The sequence below is a fragment of the Cherax quadricarinatus genome, unplaced genomic scaffold, assembly GCF_038502225.1.
Source record: "Cherax quadricarinatus isolate ZL_2023a unplaced genomic scaffold, ASM3850222v1 Contig459, whole genome shotgun sequence".
Classification (NCBI taxonomy): domain Eukaryota; kingdom Metazoa; phylum Arthropoda; class Malacostraca; order Decapoda; family Parastacidae; genus Cherax; species Cherax quadricarinatus.
This window is the reverse complement of record NW_027195485.1, coordinates 111,915-131,108: the sequence shown is the minus strand read 5'-3', so window position 1 is coordinate 131,108 and position 19,194 is coordinate 111,915. Positions and strand designations below refer to the sequence as shown.

At 38.4% G+C, this 19,194-nt stretch overlaps 1 protein-coding gene across 2 annotated transcripts in view; it reads left to right on the top strand.

Annotated features, from left to right (window-relative positions):
• The window catches only part of LOC128691438 (intersectin-1), a 134,061-nt gene that overhangs the window by 10,719 nt on the left and 104,148 nt on the right, over nucleotides 1–19,194 (top strand). Inside the window, exons 2-3 of one of the 2 annotated variants that reach the window (XM_070080453.1) lie at nucleotides 580–694; nucleotides 13,317–13,471. In XM_070080453.1, coding sequence (XP_069936554.1) covers nucleotides 13,317–13,471 — 155 coding nt within the window. In that variant the 5' untranslated portion in view covers nucleotides 580–694. The remainder of the gene's footprint in view (nucleotides 1–579; nucleotides 695–13,316; nucleotides 13,472–19,194) is intronic. The other variant, XM_053780309.1, reaches the window with a different exon arrangement.

Here is a 19,194-nt window from a genome sequence, read left to right as displayed (position 1 = left end):
TTTCCACTTGTGTGTCAGATTCATTCTTCGACTTCTCCTACCGAGTACAGCCTCTCCTCACTTAATGACAGAGTTAGGGGCCTAAGACCCTGTTGGTAAATGATTTTGTCGCTAATCGAGGAATCACCCCTTACTGACACTTCAAAAGTGTCACCACCCAAAATTAAAACATTCAATTTTATGTTTGCTGGGAAATTCCTTTCAGTCTGTTTATTATTAATGGTTATACAACATGAAATAGGTCAGTGATTACTTCTGAGATGTTCCAGGAAACACATGCATGGTTCATTGCTTGGCAATTTTTTTTCGAGAATATCGCACTTTTTTCAATGTTTGCATAGGGTAAGAGTGATCTTCTGTAGTTACCTTTCAGGTGCGTAATGTTTTCTGTTATGGTCGCGGTTACTTTTTTTTTTTTTTTTATCCCTCCCTGCCCTCCACCCTTCAATACCTCTATATATAATGTCAGTTTTTATTTATTTGGGCATCTTTATCATGCCTCTACATTATTTATGTTATACCTAATATTATTCTGGAATAAATATGATAGTAAGAGTATAATTATACAATATTTTTTAGTGTTGTGAGCTTTCACGTCCGTACATCATGGTGAAGCACGAGTTACTGAGAGACATTGCTGGCGCCTTCTCTCTCTCTCTCGTATAGCCCTGCACACCCTCCAGTACCTCTCCATGTATGTCAGTTTTTATTAATTTGGGCATTGTTACAACTTTGATGTCGTAACTTAAATAAAATGTTCCTGGCTCCTGAAGGCTGCTCACACTGCTGTCTAGGGGTTATAAAATTATTCTGAAAAGCACAGCAAACCTTGGGTCAGCATGTACTCATATTTTAAACAATATTAATTATTATTAGGAAGGAAGGACAAAAACTCACCTATATAAAAATATATCTATACGTATTAATAATAGTAACTTACGTATATACAACTTACAATCTACTCCAAAAAAACCACTACACTCCAGTTCACATTAGCTCACTAGCACACTGCTACTAATGAGTTAAACAAAATAAATGAACATTTGTGAAGAGGGAGGCTCCAAGACACCCCCCTCCTTTCTGCAGGCTACTTAGCTTACAATGGAAACATTAAATACTCTCCAAACCACAGGCCAATGCATACCAGGGCTTTAGAAATAAACATGAGAGCACTTAAACACAAACACCTATGGTATACACTAAAAAACTTGCCAAAATTACCTACTCAAACTAACACCAACCCATGACTAATTCGCCCTTCTGCATTCCTACCCATACTGAACTAGAAAAAAACCCCTCTCATCTGCTCCTGTCCTGGCTACTGCCTGACTGACAGGAATAAAACGTGTTCGCTTTCAGGGAATAATACAAGTCCACTTTCAGTATACTACACAGAAAATGATGTATGTGGAGCGTTATTTTATATAAATATTTTTTTTTTACAGTACAGTGGACCCCCGGATTATGATGTCTTCAGGATAAGTAATAATCAGAAAAAAGTAACGTTTTTGCTTCAAAATATTGGGTCGGTGAATGTCACTGAACTCAGTATAAGCCATTCGTGTCGGGGTCTGAGCTGCCCAGTGTGCCATTGTTTACCAGCCAGTGAGGAAGATCCCAGGCATTCATACAATACATTTTGTATTATTCCATTCTTTTTAGTGCTTGTAACTGCTAAATAAACCACTATGGGCCCAAAGAAAGCTTCTAGTGCCAGCCAGCCCTTTGGTGAAGGACTGAGAGAGAGGGGAGAATGTGCCTTTTTCAGTGATTGCAATATGTACGATACTAAAGCAGCAGGAGTCTATAAAGACTATAGCGGAAGCCAGCGATAAAGTGTAGCATTAACTGTAGTAAGTAAGTTAAGCAATTAATCAATAGAAAAAGGACAGCATGAACCTAACTTCTCCAATGTTGGAATTATATAGAGCAACTGACAACACCGCCGTCTCTAGTCTCTACCACTGTTGCTGCCTCCACTACCATGTACGGCTTATGTCTCAATGGCCCTTATACTTTATTTATTTATTACACCTACCATCCGACTTACGACCGAGCTTGGTTCCGACCAACCGGACGTAAGTCAAAATGGACGTTAAGTCGAACTTTATTACTGAATATCAGCATCACATTTTTTAAATGACTATTTTATTGTTTTATTTTGGTATTCCATTTTTTACTTTACTTTTTATGCTGTTAGTACTGTATTTTATACTGTAAGGTTTAGGATAAACACTGTGTACAACACAAACAGTTGTTTATTTCCCAGAAATTTGGCATAAAAAACACAGTTGTAAGTCGAGTGGTTGTATGTCGAGCAGGTCGTAAGTCGGATGGTAGGTGTATTTATTTATTTTATGTCTTTGCCAACAGTACATTGAGATTTTGTACTTACAATAGTGGGTTGCAATGCAAAGAGAGCCTCTGTTATGCCTAGGAATTATGGGCCAACTTAACATTATTGGATTACAGTCTGCTTAACACTAAGGAGTGTATCATAGTTGTACAGTAGGATAGTAATTATTTCATAGTTGTACAGTAGAACATTAATTATAAATGAATCAAAATTTGTATAATTCAAAGATATATTTATATTCGAAAATGCTTTTGTGAAAACAATGATTCAATTATATTCCTGTCAACAATGGATATAAGGTTCATAGTGATCGTTTCAGTTATGATGTGGGAGTACATAGATGAGTAAGTGTGTACTGAGTATTTAGCATTTAGTCTAGGGTGATTAAGTGGCTTTTGAAAAGAGTCTTAAATTGATTTTCAGACTGGGTTATTTTAATATCTTCTGGTAATGAATTCCATGTTTTAGGGCCCTTCATGTGCATAGAGTTTTTACAGAGTGTGATATGGACACGAGGTATATCAAAAAGAGATCTGTGTCTTGTGGTCATGTGTCCTGTTTAGGTTGGTGAGGAGAAGTTTGAGTGGGGGGTTTATATTTGCGTGTATTGTTCTGTGTATGTAGTAGGCACATGAATAAGTATGGATGTTCTTAATGGTAAGCAGGTTCAGACTTTTGAAAATTGGTGGAGTATGCTGGCAGGAGTGGGAATGTGTTATCATTCTTACTGCTGCCTTTTGCTGGGTTATTAGGGGTTTTAGGTGATTGGATGTTGTTGATCCCCATGTGCAAATTCCATATGTAAGATAAGGGTATACAAGTGAATGGTACAGTGCGAGGAGAGCTGATGGTGGAATGTAGTACCTTATCTTTGATAATATGCCTACAGTCTTGGGGATTTTCTTGGTGATTTGTTGTATGTGTGTCCGGAACTTAAGGCTACTGTCAAGGTGGATACCTAGGAATTTTCCCTCTGCGAGTCTTGTGACTGATGATCCATTTAGCATTATGTTAATTGGATCATTTGCAGCTTTGTTTCCAAACTGAATGAAATAGTTTTTATCAGTGTTCAGGGTAAGTTTGTTAGTCATCATCCAGGCAGATTTTTTTTGTAATTCAGCATTGGCTGTGTTTGCTAGTATGACTGTGTTTGGGTGAGAAAAGACATATGTAGTGTCATCTACAAATAATATGGGTTTAAGTAGCTGTGATGCATTCGGTACATCAATGATGTAGATGAGAAAGAGGAGTGGTCCAAGGATGCTTCCTTGTGGGACTCCTACTGTGATTGGTTGGGTGGAAGAGTTTGCATCATTTGCATACACATATTGAGTTCTGTTACTAAGGTATGACTTTAGGTAGTTGAGGGAGTGGCCTCTGATACTATAGTGCATTAATTTGGAGTACAGCAGTTCATTGTCGACTGTATCGAAAGCTTTACTTAAATCAATGAAAATGCCCAGCGGGACTTCTTTCTTTTCATGTGCGATATATATTAGTTCTAGCATGTGTATGATAGCGTCATTTGTGCTTTTATAATTCCTGAATCCAAACTGACAAGGGTTTAATATGTTGTGTGAAACGAGGTAGGAATAGATCCATCTATGAATTAATTTTTCAAAGATTTTAGAGAGTAGTGGTAAGTTAGATATTGGTCTATAGTTATTCAAGTCAGCTTGGTCACCTCCTTTATGGATCGGAGTGACCCTCGCTATTTTGAGGATTGTTGGGAAGGTAGATGATTCATTGGATTTGTTAAAGAGCATTGCAATAATTGGTGACAATACCTGAGAAGCGTTTTTTGTACATAAAAGCAGGCAAGTTGTTTATGTCTCCTGCCTTGTTTTTAAGGGTGTTTATGATGACCGTAACTTCACTGGGGTTGGTTGGAGCTAGGAATAGCGTATTTGGGTAGGTACCTATGAGGTAGTCTGATGGACGGGTGTTTGTGCTTGGTATTTTGTTTGCTAGATTTTTTCCTATGGTGGAGAAGAAAACATTAAGTCTGTTTGCTGTTTCGGTTGGAGTGAGTAGGGGTTCATCTGATTTTGTTAGTTTGTTTTGTTTTTGGATAACTTTTTAGTTCCAAGAATTTCAGATAGTTTTCCAGGTTTTTTTCATATCACCTTTGATGTTATGTACTCTATTTTCATAATACAATTTTTTTGACCTTATCAGGCTGATAAGTGCTGACGAGTAACTTTTCGACTGTTCTCTAGTTATTTGACCCATTCTTTACTGTTTTTCATATTTGTGCTTTTTGTTAATGGATTTGAGGATGCTTGGTGTTAGCCAGGGATTATTCAGTCTCTTTGCTGTGATCTGTTTAGTTTTTCTGGGGCAATGTCTGTTGTAGAGGCATTGGGCTTTTTTTGGAAAATTATTTATACATTCATTCATATCTGTATATGTTTCGATCTCATTTTGCCAATCGATGTTATTCATAGCTGCTATAAAGTTGTTAACTGCTGTCTCATTATGTAGTCTGAAGGTTACTTTAGTAATGTCTTGTGGTAGTTTGCCCAGATTAGTTACAAGAAAGGTATGGTATCATTGTACTGTATTGTACAATGTACCATATGGTACCATTGCACCATATGGTACCATTGTATCGTGGTACCATTGTACCAAATGGTGCCATTGTACCATATGGTATCATTGCACCCCATGGCACCACTGTATCATATGGTACTATATGGTACCGTTGTATTCAACACAATAACCGCACAATATTTTCATCATTTTGTTTACAATAAACTTGTAAACAAGTTTTGTAAGCAATATAATGATAAACAAATTAGTGCAGCTATTGTGTTGAATACAATGAGTGTACACTTATACAATATATACATTATTCTGGTCTCACAGGCCACAAATGTTATTAGAAAAATAAAAAATTAGAAAAGATAAGAAAAAAGTATAAAAAACGTAAAATAAAAAAAATGGATTTTGCGGAAGTCACTGATGTTGCCGCCACCCGGTCATTTTGGGTCAACTTCCCGCTGCTGTATCTCAGTAAGTACTGATCAGATTTTTTTTTGTTTTATTACCTTCACAAAAATATTATCTTTAATTCTTCAATAATTTTTTTTTTTTTTTTTTTTTTTCAAAATTTCTTGGACACTGGGGTACCACTTCAGATTTTGGCCTTGGACCCTGAAAGGGTTAATGGTTTACTGACTACTTAATACAGGTCCTCCATCACAAATCCGGCATCATTGGGACCTGTAGTGTGCCGGATTACTGAGTTTGCCGAATTACAGAGTGGTTAGGTTAGAATACACTTAATAAAATTAACCAACTTGACTTACACAATTCATTGAACATCAGCAAAAATCAAACATTTCCGCTACTTTGAACTCAATTTCAAGGTACTTTTCATCATGAAAGCAATCAAAATCATGTCTATTTCTGTAATATATCTTCCATTCTATCAAATGAGTCCAAAAAAATGAGAATACAACCATAAAAACCATACGAAAATACATGTATACTGCAAAGAGGTGGCTAATGGCTGAGAAGTTAACTCCCTTATTTATCGTCCGTCTTTTTTATTTTTGTTGTATGTTAAGAAGCATCTTTCCATCATTGCCCAAGTTTCAATGAGATAGCCCAACAAACAACTGAGAAAAAAAAATATTTACCAAAAATCATATATGGCAAGCCCAAGCCAGGTACTGGAAATAAGTCACTTTGTCTGACTTTTCAGGGTTATCCCAGGTTCTCTATACACCTGGAGTTTACCTGGAGAGAGTTCCGGGGGTCAACGCCCCCGCGGCCCGGTCTGTGACCAGGCCTCCTGGTGGATCAGAGCCTGATCAACCAGGCTGTTGCTGCTGGCTGCATGCAAACCAACGTATGAGCCACAGCCTGGCTGGTCAGGAACCGACTTTAGGTGCTTGTCCAGTGCTAGCTTGAAGACTGCCAGGGGTCTGTTGGTAATCCCCCTTATGTATGCTGGGAGGCAGTTGAACAGTCTCGGGCCCCTGACATTTATTGTATGGTCTCTTAACGTGCTAGTGACACCCCTGCTTTTCATTGGGGGGATGTTGCATCGTCTGCCAAGTCTTTTGCTTTCGTAGTGAGTAATTTTCGTGTGCAAGTTCGGTACTAGTCCCTCTAGGATTTTCCAGGTGTATATAATCATGTATCTCTCCCGCCTGCGTTCCAGGGAATACAGGTTTAGGAACCTCAAGCGCTCCCAGTAATTGAGGTGTTTTATCTCCGTTATGCGTGCCGTGAAGGTTCTCTGTACATTTTCTAGGTCAACAATTTCACCTGCCTTGAAAGGTGCTGTTAGTGTGCAGCAATATTCCAGCCTAGATAGAACAAGTGACCTGAAGAGTGTCATCATGGGCTTGGCCTCCCTAGTTTTGAAGGTTCTCATTATCCATCCTGTCATTTTTCTAGCAGATGCGATTGATACAATGTTATGGTCCTTGAAGGTGAGATCCTCTGACATGATCACTCCCAAGTCTTTGATGTTGGTGTTTCGCTCTATTTTGGGGCCAGAATTTGTTTTGTACTCTGATGAAGATTTAATTTCCTCGTGTTTACCATATCTGAGTAATTGAAATTTCTCATCGTTGAACTTCATATTGTTTTCTGCAGCCCACTGAAAGATTCGGTTGATGTCCGCCTGGAGCCTTGCAGTGTCTGCAATGGAAGACACTGTCATGCAGATTCGGGTGTCATCTGCAAAGGAAGACATGGTGCTGTGGCTGACATCCTTGTCTATGTCGGATATGAGGATGAGGAACAGGATGGGAGCGAGTACTGTGCCTTGTGGAACAGAGCTTTTCACCGTAGCTGCCTCGGACTTTACTCTGTTGACGACTACTCTCTGTGTTCTGTTAGTGAGGAAATTATAGATCCATCGACCGACTTTTCCTGTTATTCCTTTAGCACGCATTTTGTGCGCTAATACGCCATGGTCACACTTGTCGAAGGTTTTTGCAACGTCTGTATATATTACATCTGCATTCTTTTTGTCTTTAGTGCATTTAGGACCTTGTCGTAGTGATCCAATAGTTGAGACAGACAGGAGCGACCTGTTCTAAACCCATGTTGCCCTGGGTTGTGTAACTGATGGGTTTCTAGATGGGTGGTGATCTTGCTTCTTAGGACCCTTTCAAAAGATTTTTGTGATATGGGATGTTACTGCTATCGGTCTGTAGTTCTTTGCTGTTGCTTTACTGCCCCCTTTGTGGAGTGGGGCTATGTCTGTTGTTTTTAGTAACTGTGGGACGACCCCCGTGTCCATGCTCCCTCTCCATAGGATGGAAAAGGCTCGTGATAGGGGCTTCTTGCAGTTCTTGATGAACACGGAGTTCCATGAGTCTGGCCCTGGGGCAGAGTGCATGGGCATGTCATTTATCACCTGTTCGAAGTCATTTGGCGTCAGGATAACATCGGATAGGCTTGTGTTAACCAAATTTTGTGGTTATCTCATAAAAAATTCATTTTGATCTTCGACTCTGTCTGGTTAGCGGCTTGCTAAAAACTGAGTCATATTGGGACTTGAGTAGCTCAATCATTTCCTTGCTGTCATCTGTGTAGGACCCATCTTGTTTAAGTAGGGGCCCAATACTGGACATTGTTCTCGGCTTTGATTTGGCATAGGAGAAGAAATACTTTGGGTTTCTTTCGATTTCATTTATGGCTTTTAGTTCTTCCCGCGATTCCTGACTCCTATAAGATTCCTTTAGCTTAAGTTCGATGCTTGCTATTTCTCTGACCAGTGTCTCTACGCATTTCAGATATATTGACCTCTTTTAGGTGCTCTGTTATTCTTTTCCGTCGCCTGTAAAGGGAGCGCCTGTCTCTTTCTATTTTACATCTACTCCTCCTTTTTCTTAGAGGAATAAGCCTTGTGCATACATCGAGTGCCACCAAGTTAATCTGTTCTAGGCATAAGTTGGGGTCTGTGTTGCTTAGTATATCTTCCCAGCTTATATCGGTTAGGACTTGGTTTACTTGGTCCCACTTTGTTTTTGTTATTGAAGTTGAATTTGGTGAATGCTCCCTCGTGACTTGTCTCATTATGTCGGTCTGGGGCTCCACGCATACATGTCTGAACCTCAATTATGTTGTGATCTGAGTATATTTTTTTGATATGGTGACATTTCTTATCAGATCATCATTGTTAGTGAAGATGAGGTCTAGTGTATTCTCCAGTCTAGTAGGCTCTATTATTTGCTGGTTTAAATTGAATTTTGTGCAGAGATTTAAAAGCTTGTGTGAGTGTGAGTTTTCATCAGAGCTGCCTCCTGGTGTTATTACTGCAACAATATTATTTGCTATATTCCTCCATTTTAGGTGCCTTAAGTTGAAATCCCCCAGGAGCAAGATGTTGGGTGCAGGAGCTGGAAGATTTTTCCAGACAGTGGTCAATTTTTAACAGCTGTTCCTGGAATTGCTGGGATGTTGCATCCGGAGGCTTGTAGACTACCACAATGACTGGGTTTTGGTTCTCGATCTTTACTGCTAAAACTTCCACTACATCATTTGAGGCATTTAGCAGTTCTGTGCAATGTATGATAATCTATGTAATCTATGTAACTGTTTTTGTGTATACCTGAATAAACTTACTTCTAGTCTGTCAACCGAGTACAATAAACCGCCCATTTACTTACTTCAGCTACCCAATAAAGTGGTCAGAAATTGGCAATTTGGCTGATTTCACACAAATTTCAACAGATTCCAATTTCAAAATAGGATCCATAATAAACAATGCAGACATTCCTGGCACTAAAATAACATTTTCTCTGTTCATTAGTCACGGCTCCAGGCCCCTCTTATATTACTCTTGCTTTTCATTTGGAATTTTTATTCACAAATAATAGAAGATTTACTGTTATGGAGACTGCTGCATTATTGTAATTGTATAAATAATGTCGAGCCATTCTTGACTACGTATTGGCCTGGCAGGCGGACAGGTATTGGACGGTGACACCATTTGTTTACTCTTGAGCTTTGTTAAAGAATAGAACATTTTCGCTAGTGTGAGTGCAATTTCAAGGTACTTTTCGTCATGAAAGTAATCAAAATCATATATATTTCTGTAATATATCTTTCATTCTATCAAATGAGACCGAAAAAATGAGAATATAACCATAACAACCATACAAAAATATACTGCTAAGCGGCCGCTAATGGCTGAGAAGTGAACTCCGCTATTTATGGTCTTCTTTCATTTTTGGTGTACGTGAAGAAGTATCTTTCCATCATGTGTATGAATGGTATATAATACCGACAAGATGAGAGTAAGACACATGTGCAACATCTGGGTATCTTTATTGTAGACGTTTCGCCATCCAGTGGCTTTATCAATACAAATTCCAGGACATAACTTGAAGACAGTAGAACTATGTACAGAAGATGAGGTAATTAGTCCCTCAACCTAGGAGTAGGTGCGAACAGCACCATAGTCGTGGAGATTCTGAAGCAGAAGAAAGAATCCTGGCGCTTATATAGTAACGTCAGGTGAAGCAGACGAGGGCAAATTCACTGGTAGGCGGGATTCCCCAGTGGAAGTAGGTCCTTCCCAAAGAGATGGGTTAGTTGTAGTAGTAGTTGTCGTAGTCGTGAAGGTTATGTACATGTCCTCAGAATTAAGATTCCATGATGTTGCAGTGTCTGACAAGTTGTGTACGAATGGCATATAATACCGACAAGATGAGAGTAAGACACATGTGCAACATCTGGGTATCTTTATTGTAGACGTTTCGCCATCCAGTGGCTTTATCAATACAAATTCCAGGACATAACTTGAAGACAGTAGAACTATGTACAGAAGATGAGGTAATTAGTCCCTCAACCTAGGAGTAGGTGCGAACAGCACCATAGTCGTGGAGATTCTGAAGCAGAAGAAAGAATCCTGGCGCTTATATAGTAACGTCAGGTGAAGCAGACGAGGGCAAATTCACTGGTAGGCGGGATTCCCCAGTGGAAGTAGGTCCTTCCCAAAGAGATGGGTTAGTTGTAGTAGTAGTTGTCGTAGTCGTGAAGGTTATGTACATGTCCTCAGAATTAAGATTCCATGATGTTGCAGTGTCTGACAAGTTGTGTACGAATGGTATATAATACCGACAAGATGAGAGTAAGACACATGTGCAACATCTGGGTATCTTTATTGTAGACGTTTCGCCATCCAGTGGCTTTATCAATACAAATTCCAGGACATAACTTGAAGACAGTAGAACTATGTACAGAAGATGAGGTACTGATTACCTCATCTTCTGTACATAGTTCTACTGTCTTCAAGTTATGTCCTGGAATTTGTATTGATAAAGCCACTGGATGGCGAAACGTCTACAATAAAGATACCCAGATGTTGCACATGTGTCTTACTCTCATCTTTCCATGATACATTGCCCAAGTTTGAATAAGATAACCCAACAAACAACTGAGAAAATAATATAATAATAATAGTAATAATAATAATAATATCTTTATTTTCTACACGTATATGTATAAGGTATACAGGCCTAGCTGACATCAATGACATACTACTGTATAGAAAGCCACTTGTTATGCAGATTATTTCAAGAAAATTAGGTCAGTGTCCCAGGATAACACCCACACTAGTCAGCTAACACCCAGTTATCCATTTACTGATTGGTAAACATAGACAACAGGTGTAAAGAAACACGCCTAATGTTTCTACCCTGGTTGAGAATCGAATATTTACCAAAAATCATATATGGCTAATCCAAGCCAGGTACTAAAAAATAACCCACGTTGACTTTTTTTGGGTTATCCTAGGTTCTCTACACATATGCTGCTATGTGTGATAATCTATAGAGAGAAAATAACTTTTTTGTTTCATGTTTATGGTGGAGTACGAGTGTATATCATAGCCCTGTGCTATACTCCGTTTTCTCTAATATAAGTCCCCAAGACAAGGATGGGAGAATGGTATATGTTTACCATATCCTCTTCATAACTCTGTCGAACTGCTCGGTGTTATGCCAAAATTATTTATTCTGGAGTATTTAACATGTTTTATGTTATTTATATTGTTTATTATGTCATATTAGATCAATTGTGATAGGCAAATAAGCTGTAGTGTTGATATTAGCATAATAATAAAGCATATTCTCCTGCTTCATGAGACTGAGCTTATGGCAACTGACAGTGGCTTCAAAGCCACCTTATCTTTAATGGATAATGTACTGTGTAGGTGCTTTACATAATGAAAAGCATTTCTTTTATTCATTGGAACCATGGCTAGGGCTAAAAGTAAGCAGGTTAAAACAATAAATGGAGAAAAAAAATTGGAATGACTTATGCAGCAAGTAGCGCCACCAAACAGTACCAGCAGGTTGGTGTGGCGACCCTGGAAATTTGAAATTATGCTAGCTAAAATTAGTGCCGAATAACTGAAGGAACCAAATAACTGATAGCCGGATTTGTGATGGCAGACGTGTACTACCAAATTTCATTGCGTTAACCCTTTGAGGGTTTCGGACGTACTAGTACGGCTTACGACCCAGGGTTTTTGACGTACTAGTATGCCTAAATTCTAGCGCCCTCAAATCTAGTGGGAGAAAGCTGGTAGACCTCCATATGAAAGAATGGGTCTATGTGGTCAGTGTGCACGGTATAAAAAAAATCCTGCAGTACACAGTGCATAATGAGAAAAAAAAAACTTTGACCGTTTTTTTGGAATAAAAGAGCGACTGTGCACTGTATTTTCGTATGGTATTTATTGTTGTATTCTAGTTTTCTTGGTCTCATTTTATAGAATGGAAGGCATATCATAGAAATTGAGATGATTTTGACTGGTTTTACAATGAAAAGTACCTTGAAATTGAGCTCAAAGTAGCAGAAATGTTCAATTTTTACCAAAGTTCAAAAGTAAACAAATCATGCCAAGCGTCCAATACACGTCAACTGGTGAGTCTAATATTCTTTTGCAAGTGCGCCAATATGATTCATACCATTTTTTACACTAATGCAGTAGTCTGCATAACAGTAAATCTTCTATTTTTTGTGAGAATAAAAATTCAAGGTGGAAAGCAAAAGAATGTAAGAGGGGCCTTGAGACGTGACTAATGAACAGAGGAAATGTCATTTTAGTGCCAGGAATGTATTTCTTGTTTGTTCTGGACCCTATTCGGAAATTGGCATCTTTTGAAATTTGTGTGAAATTGGCAAAAATTGCTAAATTCTGACCACTGTACTGGATAGTTGAAATTGGTAAATGGGTGGTTTCTTGCACTCATTCAATAGAAAAAATGGAGTCCTAGCGAAATATTCATGTTTTTTGTCGACTAGTACAGTGGAACTGGCCAAAAATGGGGCTCAAAGTGGGCAAAGTCGCCGATCCGTAAACATTGCCGAGACCGCTAACTTCGTGAGAGCATAATTCTGTAAGTTTTCCATCAAATTTCATATTTTTGGTGTCATTATGATCGGGAAAAGATTCTCTATCTTTTCATAAGATTTTTTTTTTTTTTTTTTTTTTTTTAAATTTGGCCGACCCTGAGAACGAGTCTCGGAGAGGGCCTGTCAACCCTCAAAGGGTTAAATAGTACTAAACTGTAATACATCATATTGTAAATTGTTTTAAATTGTTACATTGTAATACTGTAATCTCTATTAACTAATTCAATAGTGTAATAAGTCTCTACTAGACTTATCAAAACCATGTAGCATCACCTAATATAATATGTATTATTACTTTACTATTCTTAAGTTAATCTTAAAGTTTGCCCGAAATGCTCTGCATACAATGAGGCTTTTGGCATGTACATAATTATTATGTTCCTCTGTACAACCATGTAATTTGTCAAAATAAAAATCTTAATCTTAACATGGGTGGAAATTTAGGGCATGTTTTCATGGTGTGGGTCACATCCTGGGCATTAAAAATCTGACCAAATCTTATCTTACCCCCATTGTTTATCAACAGTGCTAGTTTGAGTATGGAAAGTAACGTATTTTTTTTCAACAGATGGCTGATCCATGGGTGGTCACACCTGGGGAACGAGCAAAACATGATGAACAATTTAATACTCTACGGCCCACCAATGGCTTCATCACTGGTGACCAAGCAAAGGGGTTTTTCTTACAGTCTCGATTGCCACCTCCAGTACTGGGTATTATCTGGTAAGCTATTATATTAGGGTAGTTTTTTAATTTGCTTACTACTCTCCATCTATTGTAGGAGAAAACAGTAGTCGTCACTGACTCTAGCTGTCTTCCCAGGAGGGTACCCTGCCTGCCTTAATTTATATACAGGCACTGTACTTTCCAGCTCCCTGAACTGAACTGCAGCTTGCTGGTTTCTCTGACAGCATGTCAAATTCAATGTACGTCTTGTCTCCACTCTACACATGCATATACCTCTTCCTTGTAAACCTACTACTCATTGCATGTAATCAAGCTTTACTACTTTTACCGATCTATCTTGGCTCTATTCTTTCTAAAAGGTTGGACTATCTTAGCTGCCTTTCTTGCTCTTGGAATTACAATAGACCATCATTTAACACTAGTTTATTTGGCATGATCCCGTACAGCACGCTTGAAGAATTGCAGCACAATTTTATTCAACACTTTGTAAAATTAATTTAACATGGTTCAGTTTGAGGGAGGGGAAAAAAATTCCCTTTTCCCAAGTGGCCGCCTTGTTGTGGATCAGCGTGGGGAGACCTCCTGCCATCCCCTTCCACCCCCCGACACACCATCCCAGCATTTGTACTTCATACGTGTCCAGTTCCTCTTCTCTGCTACAAGGTAACTGTGTTTGTGGATTGTGTTTTGATCTTTTGATTACCATACCTTATATCTGCCAAGCAGTCATGACACCCAGTAGACATACCAGTGTTGCTGAACGTGGCAAGGAAAGGTATACGCATTTAAGTCTTAGAATTAACGAAGAAAGCAGAGATGTTAGACAAGAGATAACCTATGGCCGTAATGAAGCACGCTTTGTGCACATAAAACGAGGTAAACATGAGTTTGTGTTTGACTGACTGACTGACTTACTGAATGACTGACTTGACTGAATGACTTGCTGACTTGACTGACTGACTTATTGACTTGACTGAATGACTTATTGACTTGACTGAATGACTTATTGACTTGACTGAATGATTTATTGACTTGACTGAATGACTTGACTGACTGACTGAATGACTTGACTGACTGAATGGCTTGACTGAATGACTTGACTGACTGAATGACTTGACTGACTGACTGAATGACTTGACTGACTGAATGACTTGACTGACTGAATGACTTGACTGACTGAATGACTTGACTGACTGAATGACTTGACTGACTGAATGACTTGACTGACTGACTGAATGACTTGACTGACAGACTGAATGACTCGACTGACTGAATAACTTAACGTTAAACTTTTTCACTGAAGAGTACCCTGCAACGGTGTCTAGAACAGTTGATGCTTTACTGTCAATTGTATAATGTACTGTAGGGTAAAATAGAACAGAAATCCATTACAGAATTTATGCACACTTCATTACAACTATAGACTTCAGTACCAGAACCTCTACCATCCACCTCAGCCACAGCATAACTCTCCACAATCATCCACGAACACCAGCACCCACAATTTAAGGTAAGAAATATTATTATTTCTGTTACATTTGTAATCTTATGCAATAATAACAGCATAATTCATCATGACAATGAACTACAATTACATATTCACTTTTATTTTTGTAAGATGTGGAGGCCTAAAAAAAAAGTTGTTTGGCTTTTTTGGGGCTCCTAGGAATGTAACCCTATTTTTCCCATAAGTTCTTCAGTTCATTTGATATGGGTTTACCTAACACGGCATTTTCAGGAACGTAACTACTGTGTTAACCCTTTCAGGGTTCAAGGCCAAAATCTGAAGGGGTGCCCCAGTGTCCAAGAAATTTTGAAAAAAAAAAAAAAAAAAAATGTTTTCTTACAGAATTTAATATATTTTTGTGAAGGTAATAAAACAAAAAAAAATTTCTGATCAGTACTTACTGAGATACAGCGGTAGGAAGTTGACCCAAAATGACCGGGTGGCAGCAACATTAGTGACTTCCGCAAAATCGCATTTTTTTATTTTACGTTTTTTATACTTTTTTTTTCTTTTCTAATTTTTTTCTTTTTCTAGTAACATTTGTGGCCTGTGAGCCCAATATAATGTATATTGTATAAGTGTACACTCATTGTATTCAACACAGTAACTGCACTAATTTGTTTATCATTATATTGCTTACAAAACTTGTTTACAAGTTTATTGTAAACAATATGATGAAAATATTAGTGCAGTTATTGTGTTGAATACAACGGTACCATATAGTACAATGGTACCATATGGTACAATATGGTACAGTGGCACATGATACAATGGTACCATATGGTAAAATATGGTACAGTGGCACATGATACAATGGTACCATATGGTAAAATATGGTACAATGGCACCATTTGGTACAAAGGTACCATATACAATGGTACCATATGGTGCAATTTATTTATTTTATTTTATGTCTTTGCAAACAGTACATTGAGATTTTGTATTTACAATAGTGGGTTGCAATGCAAAGAGAGCCTCTATTATGCCTAGGAATTATGGGCCAACTTAACATTATTGGCTTACAGTCTACTTAATACTAAGGAGTATATCATAGTTGTACAGTAAGATATTAATTATAAATGAATCAAAATTTGTATATGTAATACAAAGATATATTTATATTCGAAAATGCTTTTTGTGTAAACAGTGATTCAATTATATTCCTGTCAACAATGGATAAAAGGTTCAATGTGATTGTTTCAGTTATGATGTGGGAGTACATAGGTGAATAAGTGTGTACTGAGTATTTAGCATTTAGTCTAGGGTGGTTAAGTGGCTTTTGAGAAGAGTTTTAAATTGATTTTCAGACTGGGTTACTTTAATATCTTCTGGTAATGAATTCCATGTTTTGGGGCCCTTTATGTGCATAGAGTTTTTACACAGTGTGATATGGACACGAGGTATATCAAAAAGAGATCTGTCTCTTGTGTTGTGGTCATGTGTCCTGTTTAGGTTGGTGAGGAGAAGTTTGAGTGGGGGGTTTATATTTGTGTGTATTCTGTGTGTGTAGTAGGCACATAAATAAGTATGGATGTTCTTTATGGTGAGCAGATTCAGACTTTTGAAAATTGGTGGAGTATGCTGGCGGGAGTGGGAATTTGTTATCATTCTTACTGCTGCCTTTTGCTGGGTTATTAGGGGTTTTAGGTGATTGGATGTTGTTGATCCCTATGCACAAATTCCATATGTAAGATAAGGATATATGAGTGAATGGTACAGTGCAAGGAGAGCTGATTGTGGAATGTAGTACCTTATCTTTGATAGTATGCCTACAGTCTTGGAGATTTTCTTGGTGATTTGTTGTATGTGTGTCCGGAACTTAAGGCTACTGTCAAGGTGGATACCTAGGAATTTTCCCTCTGTGAGTCTTGTGGTACCTTATGGTACCATGTGGTGCATTGTACCATACAGTACTATGATAACATATGGTTCATGTACCTACAGTGATAAGGATATGTGTGAAATTCTCAATACCTGCTTCCTCTCAGTTTTCACCCAGGAAAATACTAGCGATATTCCTGAAATAATAGATTATGTAGAACAGGATAATAAACTAAGTATGATTGCAGTAACTAGTGACATGGTCCTCAGACAAATATAGAAACTAAAACCTAACAAATCCCCAGGCCCTGATGAACTGTTTGCAAGGGTGTTAAAGGAATGTAAAGAGGAACTTAGCATACCTTTGGCTAATCTTTTTAACATATCACTACAAACTGGCATAGTGCCTGATAAGTGGAAAATGGCAAATGTAATACCTATTTACAAGGCAGGTGACAGGTCCTTGGCTTCGAACTATAAACCAATAAGCCTTATCTCCATAGTGGGAAAATTTATGGAATCAATAATTGCCGAAGCAATTCGTAGCCATCTTGACAGGCACAGATTGATTAATGAATCTCAACACGGTTTTACAAAGGGACGTTCCTGTCTTACGAATTTACTAACTTTTTTCACTAAGGTGTTTGAGGAGATAGATCATGGTAATGAATATGATATTGTGTATATGGACTTCAGTAAGGCTTTCAATAGAGTTCCACACCAGAGGCTATTGAGGAAACTTAAGGCACATGGAATAGGAGGAGAAATTTTTTCCTGGGTAGAGGCATGACTGACAAGTAGACAGCAGAGAGTTTGCATGTGGAGAAATCAGAATGGGGGCACGGCACAAGCAGTGTTCTTCAGAGGTCAGTGTTGGGCCCGTTGTTGTTCACAATTTACATAAAAGACATAGATGAGGGAATAAATAGCGACATAAGCAAATTTGATGGTGACACCAAAATAGGCCGTCCAATTCATTCTAATGAGGACACTAGAGCACTCCAGGATGATTTGAATAGACTGATGCAATGGTCGGAGAAGTGGCAGATGCAGTTTAATATTGACATATGCAAAGTTCTAAATGTTGGACAGTTAAATAACCATGCCACATATAAACTAAATAATGTAGATCTTAATACCACTGATTGCAAAAAGGATTTAGGAGTTCTGGTTAGCAGTAATCTAAAACCAAGACAACAGTACTGGCATTAGTGTTCGCAATAAAGCTAACAGAATTCTTGGCTTCATATCTAGAAGTATAAATAATAGAAGTCCTCAGGTTGTTCTTCAACTCTATATATCCTTGGTTAGGCCTCATTTAGACTATGCTGCTCAGTTCTGGTCACCGTATTACAGAATGGACATAAATGCTCTGAAAAACGTACAGAGGAGGATGACAAAGATGATCCCATGTATCAGAAATCTTCCCTATGAGGATAGACTGAGGGCCCTGAATCTGCACTCTCTCGAAAGACGTAGAATTAGGGGAGATATGATAGAGGTGTATAAATGGAAAACAGGAATAAATAAAGGGGATGTAAATAGCATGCTGAAAATTTCAAGACAGGACTCGCAGCAATGGTTTCAAGTTGGAAAAATTCAGATTCAGGAAGGATAGAGGAAAGCACTGGTTTGGTAATAGAGTCGTGGATGAGTGGAACAAACTCCTGAGTACAGTTATTGAGGCTAAAACGTTGTGTAGTTTTAAAAATAGGTTAGATAAATACATGAGTGGGTGTGGGTGGTTGAGAGTTGGACCTGACTAGCTTGTGCTGCTGGGTCTGGTGCCTTGCTCCATCCTTGAGTGGAGGTGACCAGACTGGGTGGGTCATTGGGCAAATCTGGGGGGGGGGGGTCATGGACCTGCTCTGCATGGGTCAGTAGGCCTGTTGCAGTGTTCTTTCTTTCTTATGTTCTTATATGGTACTATATGGTACTATTGTATTAAACACAATAAACACACTTATATTTTCATCATTATTTTGTTTACAATAATTGTTTACAACAAAAATATGCAAAAATGTTGTATATTAGTAATGTTCTATTATATATTTACAAATGTACAGGAACTCGACATGTTCCTTGAGGTGGATGACAAAGCGCTTTGTCTTGGAAACTGCTGAGTCAGTAGCTAGCTTGCGTCGCCACTCCCTCAGTCTTGGCTGGTGTCTCGTGCCACCAACACCTCCTATTGACCATATGGTACATGGTATCATATGTTACAGGGTACCATATGGTACATTGTACTATATGGTATAGGGTACCATGCAGTACAGGAAAATATATGGTGCAGGGTACTGTGTTGTGCAGGGTACCATATGGCACAGGGTACCATATGGCACAGGGTACCATATGGCACAGGGTACCATATGGCTCAGGGTACCATATGCTACAGGGTACCATACATTACAGGACACCGTATGGTACAGAT